This window comes from Magallana gigas, chromosome 4 (genome assembly GCF_963853765.1).
Source record: "Magallana gigas chromosome 4, xbMagGiga1.1, whole genome shotgun sequence".
In the NCBI taxonomy this organism is placed as follows: domain Eukaryota; kingdom Metazoa; phylum Mollusca; class Bivalvia; order Ostreida; family Ostreidae; genus Magallana; species Magallana gigas.
In genome coordinates, this window is record NC_088856.1 from 56,509,096 (window position 1) to 56,522,586 (window position 13,491).

Below are 13,491 nucleotides of genomic sequence, written 5' to 3' on the forward strand. Positions count from 1 at the left end.
TTGCATACAAAAATTGACTTATCATAGAGCCCCCCCCCCCCCATGTTAAAAAATAAATATATATTTTTTTTCAATTTACACATAGAAAATCGACTTATCATGGATTTGCCCCCTCCACTTTTAAAAAAAACATAATTTTTTTTTTTAATTTAAGATTAAAAATATTTGCTTATCATATTAAAAGAACATGCAGTTGCCCCCCCCCCCCTCCGCATGTATGGAAGGGGGGAGGGCAATGTATAAATGGAAGTGAAAATAAAGAAACCATTGAACTGTACAAAGAGCTGAAGGAATATACATTTTTTTCTTTTTGCTTGTAAGATGTTTTGGATGAGGCTGCCATCCACCCACCTCCTTTTAAAAAAAAAAAGGTGATGCTACGAGTACGTTCCGTAATTATAGCATAGACGTCGGAACCAGGAGTTGGGGGCCGGGGGGGGGGGGGGGCTTCGCTTCGCTACTTTTGTTGCAACGTTAGTCTAGACATAACCATTAGGCACATTGCATCATAGAGGGTTCAACCCCGCCAATTTTTCTCGCAGCAAAGATAATTGTTCCTAAATTTACATTGAAAAGATAGAAATATTGAGAAGTTGGAGTCATAGGTCATAGGTATACTAGCCCCCCCCCCCCCCCCCCCCCCCACGGATTAGGAATTAAATAATTTGGGGGGGGGGATTTTGGTAGGTAAACATTTTGGACTATAGGTCTATATATATATATATATATATATATATATATATACTCCCACCTCCCCCACCTCCACGGATTAGGATTTTTATGATTTTAGGAATTAGTTTTTTTTAATTTTTTGCTTGTCAAGATTATTTTTGAGGATTACTCTAGCCCCCCCCCCCCCCCACCCCCTCCCCCCTCCCATTTCAATTTGCTTCCGACGCCACTGTACAGTAAATAAAATAAATGTGTGCATTCATCCAAATGAGTGCAAGTTACAACTGTTTCCTGTAACCGAAGAAATGATCTCACTCTTTAGCTTTGCAAGATTTTGAGAGGATGTTGGTAATTTCAGCAGATTTACAATACCTTCAGTTAGAGTAATTTCCCCTTATTGTGACGTCAATTAAGTGTCGTCTGACTCTTTTTAAAAAACTTCCCTGAGAAATAAAAGTACGAAAAGTATACTGTTTTATTTACTTAATTAAAAAGCATGATGTTCTTAAAATTACACATCTTATACTAGTACGCTTCTCAAAAGTTTTACTTGCAAATTGATTCTTGCGAGAACGTGAGGTTGGAAACCATTGGTACTATGAATTGTGAGTTAAAATTTACTGAATCGGATCAATGTGTAAACCTTTGTGACGTCACTCGATTATTTTTGATTGAGAGTGTACTGAGGTGAACTTTAGAAGTATAACATTGACTGTATATCGCGTTGTATACATCGTTATTGTTTTTATTGTCTTGCTGCATGGTTCTCGTGAGAGTGTGAAGTGATTAAAATTGTCATGATTACAGGGAACGGGTAGACTTTACTTTACCGGTCCCCAGAAATCAAGATCCGAGCGCATATTGCACTATGACGTAAGATTTAGGTCGTTGCTATGCATCTATTTACGGCGGCCATTTTGAGCTCTCGATCAGAAAACTACCGAGATTCTAGTTGACACAAAATACAACGATATGAATGGAATAAAATCTTACCTTAGATTTGAAAGTCGTCAAGACTGTTGTTGGGATTTTGAGGGAGGTCTACAAGTGCCACTCGGGGTTTTTTGGTCGGTTCTTTCGTGGTAATAGCGGAGGTGATGGTAATGAAGTCGGATTTGATGGATTCAGGGTTGTAGACTTTTGTAATAATTTCTAAAAAAAAAAAAAACCGCGTGAATGGGTCTGTGGAATCGTTGAGGTATAGTTTACAAATACAGTACTGGGAAAAATAACTGTCATACAGGGTTTTCTGTGTACCGTTGGGGGGTAACGATTCAATGGTGTTTGTATAAGCACCTGAGTTTGGATCTACAAAATTTACCGAGTGGTTTACTGTCAAATGAGTAAAACCCTCCTTGTCCAAAGAATTGTAGGCTTTCCAACAACCACTAATTATAGTTGATCCGGGTTTAATGTGTTGTTTTATTATATTGACAAGGGTATCGGCAGTTCTGTTTTCAACGGTTGTGAAAAAACACTTTTTTGAGTCCCGCTCTATGCCCCCAAACACCCAGACTCCATCCACCCGTCTGCCCTTGTGATATTTTCTTTTCCCAAACTTGCTTCCGTCTATTTCCACTACAATTCCCGGGCCACCGATGACATTGTTTTCATTGGTTTGCAGAATGTTATCACAAACTTCTCTGGCGTAGTTATAGTGTCCAGTCCACTATAGTCCTTTTCACAAACTCCCAGTTCATGGCACACAAACTCCTGGTTACATCGATAAACCCAAAAATAGGTTATGTGAAGAATTTGTTCTAATGTCAAATTGTGATTCTCGAACCACGATCCTTTTCGAACGGAAACTTTTTTATGACATTTCTTGTTTGAACATCTCCAAACGTAATTATCCCGGCTAAAGGAGGAACTTTTTCGAAATCCAAAACGCCCAATTTCACAAAATTTGCATATACAGTCTTTAAGATTAAGGAGTAAATCAAGATTAATTAGCCATGCAATAATAGATTCTGTAGACTCACATATTTTTGCTAGATCCTTAAGCTTCAACGGCATCACGTGTATTTATTTACATTGCAGCTGTCAAACTATGAAAATTACACCACTAGGCATGCGCAGCTCGCGCTTCGTTAACGATCATACATCATCGATATTCACTTTATAAACATCAATATATATTGAAATTTATTTTAAAATTAGGTTGAAAACTCTCGTTTTAAAAAACGAAGTTTAAAACCATAAAAACTACCGTAGATTTCAATTTTGGGGTCAAATAGCTCAAAATCTCACAATTTTCATTTTTATCGATCGCTCACGCGATCTCATATATATATATATATATATATATACGGCGATACTATATTTTAGCGCGTTTTTGGAGGGACCGGTAAAGTAAAATCTGTTGAATGAATGCGCAACTAGTCCGAATTTTCTATTCACACACGCTTTGCCGGTAGAGCTCGCTTCGGGCCGGCGAGCTGCACTCGCTATTATGACGTCACAAATCTTGAACGCTATAAAATGCAACGTCATAATAGAAATAAAACGCTTGTGACTGTGACAGTGGCTCTTCCATTATATGTGAACTTAGGATAAGATAGAAATGTTAAGGTATAAATCACATTTGCAGACTAGGCAAGAAGTTAAAAAATGTAAATATAGGTAATGAATCATTATTATTCAAAAGATATAGTCTCATTACTGCAGCATTATGTGCAACCAAATTTTCATAACGCGCTAACGCGCGTTTCTCAAATTGGATGCAGACAAAGCAGCAGTTATGAGACAAAAGAGAGGTTTAGCAGACAAACGGATACGCGTACTTGTACATGTAGTACGTGTAGGTTACAAGTTAGAACTTGTAGACGCTTACCAGTTCACAGTTCACACACCAGTTTTCTTGTTTAGTAGTTGTAATGTGTACCTGTACGTGTAAATGTTTTAATGTAGGTCAAGAAATGTCCTACTAAGCTGAGAATTTTAGTCAAATTCGAAAAATGAGAATTCTGTATGTGTTGATTTGATTATACATCATTGTTTATATAAGTATATTTTTATTTATCACAGATGAATAAACTAACAGCGCCTTTGCATCTTTTGGAGGAAGAGATACGTGTATTAAAACTCCAATAACATTTTAAATGTTAAAGCTATACACGCTATAATTTGCGTCAATTTTGAATAAAGGGGAAAATGTATGTGTTTGATTACTAATAAAAGTTACCTTTATTCTGTTAATTATAATGCTCAATTCGATCACGTAACAAATATATCAAATATTAAACAATAAAAAATCTTTATTTTCCTGCCAGGAAAGTAATGCCTCCTCGTGAATATCAATCTATCACGTGATATCGACAGCTAAATTTAGCCTATCATATCAAAACTGGTGAAGGGTCAACATCTTCATAATTGTGATAGTTTCACAAAGGAAAGGATATTTTCAGTAAAGCATAAATTTGTCCGATATACGAGTACAAACAAAAGAAAAAAATACAAGCCTGTGAGTAGATATGAATACTTCCTTTAAAAAAATGACGTAGACCTAAGTTTTTCCCCTATGTGCTATTTATAGATCCTATAAGTGTTAATGCAGAAGTAAGGGTATCGTGAATGACAAGCGTAATTTACTCATTATACATGTATGTATTTCAATTTAACAACTGTTAAGCATATTAAAAATCAAGTTGGATATTTAATTAGGCAAACAATAACGACCACCTAGTTCTCCGCGGACATGCGCAATCAGGTCGGTTTGCTCTTCCTTCATCAATATTCATGAAAAGGTATATTTTCCTGGCAGGAAAATAAACAATTAAAAATCTATATCTTTGTAACGAGATGGAATTCACCCTTGTAATTTACAGATTAAGGATAACTTTTATAAGTAGACAAACACATGCGTTTTCACTGTCATTCAAAATTGACGCAAATTATAGCGTGTATAGCTTTAATGTTAAGGGTTAAAAAATAAACTTATTTGTTAAAACAAGTTGCTGTCCTTTAAAAAAGGACTGCAATACGTGGACCATTTGCATGTGTTTCCATCGAAAACGTAAAAGCCTTAAAATTCAATAGTTAAATTTTAATCTCAGAATTTAAAGGGTTCATACTTCTAAAATAATTATGATCTATATTAATGAAGATTGCATGTATAGTATCAGGCATTCGGCGAATTCTACTATTTGCGCACACATTACGCTTTGCACTACTTTGTTAACTATGCAGTGACAGCTTTGTGTAAATCTTTTTCATATTTTGATGCATTTTTCTTGAGATTTAAACTTTTATACAGTGACATAATTATTCAATCATGTATTATATACAGTCACATAATTATTCAATCATACTTAAATGCTTAAATAATTTTAATCGGGAAGTACTCTAGCCTCGCCATCTATAAAAGTAAAGTTCAGCTACATGTGTACTCGGAAAACAACAAAACATTGCAAATTAAGGTATTTGATGCATGTTGTAGTTTCGGCATGATATTACCTTATTTCATAATACTGACAGTGTATATCACATGCCGATCATTCCTTTAAAAGGAATACATGTACTTTGTTTCTGTAATGTTTACCGACAACTTTACAATTACAGCGCCTTTAAACTTACATGTGCATATGGCATGGAATCCCGATCCCGATTTAAATAAACCTGTGCTAGCCTGGTTCCCTGAGCTACCCATTAAGCACAGGAACCAGGCTAGCTCATGCGCAGACTGAATTTTCCCCATAGCATCCGGTTTAACCTCGCTTATATATTTTCTGCGTGGACCTCAGGGTCCACGCAATAAATAGACAACAGCGAAACAGAAGCTATAAGTTTGACCTTACGGGAACTTTGCAATGTATGTTCATTCGGGTACATACGTGTAGAAATTCGTCATTACACAAACTGATGACGCAATGCACATATTTTCCTTTCTACACGTACATGTTGGTTGGCTAAATCTTATATATATCTTTCAAAACATCATACTTGTATGATGATTCAATGCTCAAATGAACTTGTTGGTCAAACCATGCTTCTCGGACGATTTGGATGAATTTCAAATGTGCTTGCGTAAATTGGAATTCTGGGAAGAAATTAGACACTTCGTTTTAGAAAAATTCGAAGACATTATGAAACCGGTCTGTTTCTAGGTCAAACTGCGCATCAAGTCTGGAGCCACAGTCCGGAGTCCGCGTATATCTTTAAAACTCTCTTAGTAAGATTGAAAAGTAAATATATTGGAAGTAGTTTGCCACCAGACAATGAAAATCAGAGAGGTATATCTACAAAATTACAACTTTAAGTATTGAGTATGTGTGCCTTCATACATTGCATGTACATAGCTACACGCTTGAAATAAATCTCCTCACCTACATGTGCAGCCATGAAAATAAGGCTACAAACTAGTTGTGCACCCGCATATTTTTATTGTTCTGAAAACTATTTATCTAGTATTTTAATAGATTGTGTATTCACTTTTGCCCTAAAATAAAAATTCCGCTGGCTGACTTTGTTAGCTTTTTAAAAAGCTAACCTTGTTGCAATATTGCAACCGTCAAGCGATAAGTGCGTTAATCATTGTGACGTCATGCAAAAGTTCACACAGAATTGTACGTTTTCGTTATTTTATTGGTTCATATAAGGAAGCATATTTGTAAAAGTAAATTAAGATATATGAATAAAAACATTTGCAAAATTTCAGGAGCATTATTGACAAGACCTTAAACGAATATTGCTTTAAGATCTGTTGAAAAAGATTTGTATTCAACAGTTTCACAGTTTTTGGAAATACATACCCTGTAATGGGATTTTAAAAGTAGGGCTCGGAAAGACATAAAAACGTTCTCTACTCGGGTCCTAAATTCTTTGACATGCACTCATTACTGCTATTCTCATATTAATAATTTAATTCTCCTTTTTGACCCCATGCTGTTTTCACCCATCGGTCCCCCCGAAGTTATCATTTGACAAGCACGGGGTTTTGTTATTCCTTGTATCACACCAGTTATCGCAGGTATTCTAATTCCATATTACAAGCCATTCAAAGGTTAGGGTTTTTTGTTGCCATCAGCAAAATTGTCCTTATAACCAGCTCCAAAACGGAAACGCTTGCGGTATATATGTATATATATGTATGGAATCTTACATCAGGCTAGCGACTCAACACACAAGCTGTCTTTTGCTCGGACTACTGCCACCTTTCGGTAAGTAGGCATTGTGATAAGCTTTGTCTACATTTTGATTAACTTGTAAGAGAGAGAGAGAGGGAGAGAGAGAGAGAGAATAGGCAGGAAGATAGTTAAATGTAAACATTTATAATTTAATTTTTAAAAAAATGACAAGGTAGACAAAAATAGCCTTATATCATTCTGCATCAATTTATTTGTACCAAGTCTGAGTTAATCTAGGAATCTGTAGAATGCGCTACCTGTAGATATGGACTACACCTTTAGTGCATTCTCTATAGTGAATTAAGTAATAACATGTTACAAAAAGGTCGTATACGTACATTCAGACATGCGCGGATCAAGATAAAAATCAAGATGGTGGGGGGGGGGGGGGTGTCCGGGAAATATTATTTGCCGGGTGATAGGGGTCTAAGGGTCATTTTCGGTAATATTACTATTTGATTTTATTACATGTTATAATGCATTTGCCACCGGCGTCCGACCTCCGACCACACTTCACCCCCCCCCTCCCTCCTCTCTAGATCCACACATGTACAGGTAAATGTGAATGCCGTACACATAAACGTTTGACGTCTGTTTTAAAGTGCGTTACCAAAAGGTTAGTCAATATCTTCAAGGTTGAATGCTTAAATTATATTTCTTGGCGGGTTGCCGACAGGTCTATGATTAAGAATTACCAACGTGCTTGATTTCACATAAAACTAACATTTGCAGCACATTTCAAATTAAAGAATTACTGAGTGTGCGTCTTTGAAAGAAATAATTTTGATTTATTATCTTTAAAAAAAAACATTTTAAAGATACACACACACACACACACACACACACACACACACACACACACATATATATATATATATATATATATATATATATATATATATATATATATATATATGGTTTTTTTTATTTATATTTGTTTTGTTTTTTGCAGATTGCCTCTTGCAATGGTTTTCAAAGTTTCCATATTTTTGCTGGCGTGTCTGACTTTAAGTAGGCTTAGAAACTTGAAACATTCTGCAGTGTATTCCAATATCATATAACAACTTATTTTCATATCGAATTTCTGAAAATTTGCATGCTAAAAAATCTGCTATTTTTATAGAACCGTAACATCAGAACGTGAGATTAATGTTTAAAGTCATTACGTCATATAACTACTTACGCATCGCGTACAACGTCATTTGTGTGTACTGTAGTAGTATATGTAATTTTCAGGTCTTCCGATTGTTGGAGCAGGTTTTGGGGGATCCCAATGTAATATTCCCGCGATTGGGAGCCCCGGGGCCACCACTGTGTGTACCGCCGACACCAATGGCTTCTGTCTGATAGACCACCTCACTGTCACAGGTCCCGCCCCCATCACCTCAATCACGTACGATGGTGTCTGTATCTGTTACTACGGATTCAGTGGGCCCAGCTGCGCTACAATGGGTATGGGGTTTCTTCTCCTTCTTTCATTTTTTTTTTGGTCTTAAAATTCGATGTTTCAATAAGGCAGACTTTATTCAGTATAGGGAATGGAAAAAAATTAAGAAAGGATAATGAAGTAGAGAAAAAGCGGAGGATACGGGAAAGAAAAGAGAAGAGAGAGAAAGAAAAACAGACAGATGTAGTCAGAGAGCCAGACAGTCTCTCAGAGAGAGAGAGAGAGAGAGAGAGAGAGAGAGAGAGAGAGAGAGAGAGTTTAGATGCTGACATATAATTGTATTTTTTAGCCTCTAGTGCATCATTCCCTAACACTCCCACTGTAGTCGCTGCCGTGACGTTAGCTGGCGCAGGCGCATATGTTTTGGGTCAGTTGGGAGCGGGTGAAATCCCTCTGGTATTAGGCTCCCCGCAGACGACATTTATTTGATTAGAGGAAGAAAAGAAATCCCTGAGGTGGAAGAAAATCTATTTTTGTCTAATAAAGATATATTGAGCTTTTAGTAATTGTTGTTACTTTGTCTTGTGAAATATCGTCATATTTTAAGATTATCTTTTACAAATGCGGCTAGAGATACGTTTAGACATACACAGATTTTAAGGTCAAGATCTAGTAAATGAATGGTGCCTATAGGTTTATTAAATTCAAGGTATAAATTCTTTTAATGGTGCTTCATAACAATATCTTTGTTTCATAGCGTGTACCGGGGCTTACATTTTTTGTAAACTCAACGAAAAATCATGTTTTAAACAACCATTTTCTATGAAATATGAAGGATAAAAGTAACAAATCTCGAATTTTTGTCCATTTTTGACTTATGTAATATATCTAGAATCCCTACAGTCTCTCCAAAAACGGCATTAAACAAGCTCTTGACCTCCTCTTTAAAATGATGTCAAATTGAATATAGGTACCGGGATTACTTTTCACGTGATTAAATATAGAATGTCAAAATATTGTTTTATTTTCTACATAATTCCTTTAAAGCCGTAAAACACGGGAAAAGATTCAATTAAAAATCAATTATGACGCCATAATGGTTCTTGCACCGAAAAGACACTCTGGAATCATTTACTAGATCTTGACCTTAACATTGCATTGAAAAACAGAATAACCCTGGTCAACCAGAGAGTGCAAAGCAGCTAAAGAAAAACCAGATAAATCGCACGCCAAATCGGAGTGATTGTTACGAACATCACAAATACAACTTGGCAAAGGATAGTAATTAAAGCTAAGAATCAATTCAAAAATTCTAATAAAACATACGTCCAGGAAATGTGCACAGTCACAATTAATGAACGCAGCATCTTTTTCACACATCATGTAAAGAACTGACCACATCATGTACAATGTGATGACTCGACAGCAGCATAAAATGAAATTGTCACATAATCTAGAGGATTAACCATTGCATGTAACGTTTTCACCAAGACACATAAAGGTTTGGCCCCCTTACATAAGGATTTAGGCACAACACGGCATGAAATTAGTACACACATGATAAACTTATCACTTAATGTTAAGACGTTGCACTGCATAAAAGGATTTTGCAACTGCACATGAAGAGTGTACCACATAACATAACGATTGAACAACAAAATCTTATGAATTTTTTCTCTATATATTTACATTTTCCAGTGTTGTTGCCTGTGTTACCACTACGTATCGATTGTATATTATAAAAGCCAATAACCCATAACTTCAATTGACGCCAAGTTGATGCGCCAGCGGGGTTTGCTTATTTATATTTTAATATTTAATCGTACAATGGATTAAAATTATATGAATGCAAGTAATAAGGAATCATTCTTTTAATATTATGAGGTGATACTTTCGGTCGGGCCTTATCAAATCTATCATAAAGTCCTTCGGAAAATGACACCCCTCGAAAACCATTGACAACCTCCGCTTCGCGTCGGTTGACTATGGTGTTCATAGGGTGTCAATTTCAACTGTTACCCTCCCAAACTGGCACTATTTATATAATTGTTATACTTTCATGTTAAATACTGAAATATGATTGGTTTAGACGCAGTTCATAATTCGTTCTATTACCCTCAGCGTAAGCAACGCACTCAGCAACGGGTAACATTATATAAATAGTGCCTGTTTGGGAGGATAACAGTTGAAATTGACACCCCGAGAAAACCATTGTCAACCGACGCGAAGCGGAGGTTGACAATGGTTTTCGAGGGGTGTCTATTTCAACTGTTATCCTCCCAAACAGGCACTATTTATTTTGTTATACTGAATGTCTTTTTTAAAATTTTTAAGAAAATTTTACTGCTTTTATATAGGAATAACGTGAATTCTACAGCGAACCGTACGCGCATTATTTTCGCGCATGTAATATTTTTTAATGTTACCCGTTGCCAAGTGCGTTGCTTACGCTGAGGGTAATAGTAAATATTATTAACTGCGTCTTAACCAATCAGATTTCAGTATTTAACATGAAAGTATAACAATACAAATTGTTACATGCGCGAAAATTTTGCGCGTACGGTTCGCCGTAGAATTCACGTTATTCCTATGTAAAAGCAGTTAAGTTTTGTTTAAACTTAAGACATTCAGTATAACAAAATAAATAGTGCCTGTTTGGGAGGATAACAGTTGAGATTGACACCCCTCAAAAACCACTGTCGGTTGACAATGGTTTTCCCGGGGTGTCAATTTCAACTGTTACCCTACCAAACAGGCACTATTTATATAATATAGAACAAACGTCATCAGTAAATTATCAGATCAGAAATACCTATTTGTCTCGCACTGATCATGGAGGTACAGCTTCAAACCGTAAAAAGTTTTAAAACCATGTCAATTTCACGTGTTAGTTCCGTGTTCCGTGTAACCCCAACGGTTTTGTTAGTAATGTTTACATATGTATCGATCAAAGGAATCACATGCAGACGACAGACTTTTTTTTAGGATTTTAATACTCTTCACTTATTTATAAAATATCTTTGAATCACATTCCTAATAATTTAAGGGCAATTTAATACGACTATTACTGCTACACGTTAGATATTTTATGTAAAACACGCAGTAAAAATGTGCTAGAAACAGCCGCATTGATCTCTTAAAAATAAAAATTTGAGGCAATACATAATGTTTTGACTGGAACTAACACGTGAAATTGACATGGTTTTAAAACTGTTTACGGTTTTACAGATACATCTACCAGTTGAACTCAGAGGAAGGCAATCCATGGGATCCTCTCTGTTGAACAGTTCAGTGTATTACGTACAGATGATGCCACTCCTTACATTTTAGAATTTGATGCGACACAATATCGCACTTCCGAAACAAGTTTATTTGAAACCAGGTGGAATGGCTTATTTTAAAATATTAGACTTTGACCCGTGACTGCACGGGTTGACGTTGCCTATGATATCGGAAATTAACGAAATAGATACAATATCATCGACACAGCGTATTGTTGACTTTAACATAACCAAGCTTTAAGCCTAAAATAATGCTTTAATTTCACTACACTCTGCTTAGTTAGAACAATCCGTGTTTCGAGACAGGCCTTCACCACACCCGTTATGTAGCAAAGAATTGCTGAATCGCTCGGACACGATTTTGGAGAAAGTTAATGAAGCTGCATTGAGAATAACAGTTAAATTATTCATAAAAAAAATTTTATCAACACTTTTCACAACCGTTTTTTACTCGCTTCAATATTTACACACAATGTTGGCATTCAGAACTCTCAGGTTTTTTCATATTAACTGCACTGAGTTAGAGTTATTTCCCGTATTTTCTTTGTTGACAGAATACGGTATATAGCAAATTTTCAATAAAAATGTACATGTATTTGTGTTATCGTTTCTGAGTTTATCAAAACAAATGTTATATTGTGGAAACATAAACTAAAGAGCCTCCCGTAATTTAGCGTGAATGTAATGCGCATGCGCAAGATTGTAAAATCCAAAAATCCACATGATTTCCGGATATTTGTTAGGAATTTTCGTTGATTATAAATTAGCGAAGCTTGATTGCGAAAAAATAAAAACAAATTGGTAATTTTCACGTACCATTGATGTTTGAAATATATAAAACAAAACACAGTACTCTTTCGATTTCTCGGTAATAAAGCTCAAAAATTCGAGTCAATTATTTTAATAAAGTAGTATAGATATTTAAAGGATCGAGATCTTTTGGTTCCAATATAATACAAAAAATATCCCGATGAGTTAAATTGAGATGAGCAAGTTATTAGTATTATACACCGCCAGTGAGGAAATCTCTTTGTATATTCTGGCGGTTATAATGGAATTGTATAACATGAATTTTGTTTCTCTTTCGCTTCGCTCAGGCGAACATAAATTATTTCCTGTTCATAATCAATAAATGATTCCAGAAACAAACACATAACGAAGACAAAATACAAAAAAATAATACAAGAAAAATCAGTGTCGGATTATAGTTTCATCCACGCAACAGCCAGCCGGAATCTGGAGTCTGGGTGATTAATACATAAACCATCCGATCTGCTGTAATTTGACATTTAATGCCACAACCTATCATTAAGAAAAGAAAAAGTCCGAACATCTTTGCTGATTATTTAGAACATTTACCTTGCTCTCCACCTAAAGAAGGTAAATAAAATGGTCCAGCCCTCTTAAATTGAGATGAAAAACTTAACATCATCGTTAGCGACAGGACAGTGAATAGGGTTTTGAGGATTTTTTAAGAAACAAACTAAAAATTCTTCATTAATACGAGCCCGGACGTCTTAATCTAATTATCAACAGTCACTGTGGTGAAATATTTAATGCTTTTCAACAAAAAACAAAAACAGCCATCTGACCACAAGATTCAAGATACAGTCAGTTAAATATCAATACAGAATGACAAGTTTACACTTTAAAAAATAAAAGCATCTTCCGTGTTTCAATGCCAAATACGCCATATTTGTTGAGTCATTAACAATTAAACCAATGTTACTTCGTTTTAATGTAGACAAAATCATAGTTATAGTCGCTGAGTCATAGAGCCAGATTTGTTAACCTAGATTTGTTCATGATAACAATATATTAAAAATTAGTATATTAGCATAAGTTCGTCGCATTAACTAAATCAGATAATTTTTAAAATCATTTGTTAACAAAAACTCTTTTGAATTCTCTGTGTGTGGGTACACCTCATTATAGATAACATTTAACATGTTCTACTTCCCACAGTTTATAATGCTATTTTTGCATTGCGCAATTATCAAAACACTATAAAAATCCGCCTCAGATA

General features: G+C 35.4%; 1 protein-coding gene across 1 annotated transcript; it reads left to right on the forward strand.

Annotated features, from left to right (window-relative positions):
- The first annotated feature begins 6,643 nt into the window (after positions 1-6,643).
- LOC117683167 (uncharacterized) lies at positions 6,644-8,740 on the forward strand. Its single transcript, XM_034452094.2, has 4 exons — positions 6,644-6,830; positions 7,750-7,808; positions 8,034-8,249; positions 8,534-8,740. The coding sequence occupies exons 1-4, from the start codon at positions 6,757-6,759 to the stop codon at positions 8,671-8,673; spliced, it is 489 nt and encodes a 162-aa protein (XP_034307985.2). The 5' UTR covers positions 6,644-6,756; the 3' UTR covers positions 8,674-8,740.
- Positions 8,741-13,491: the final 4,751 nt, after the last annotated feature.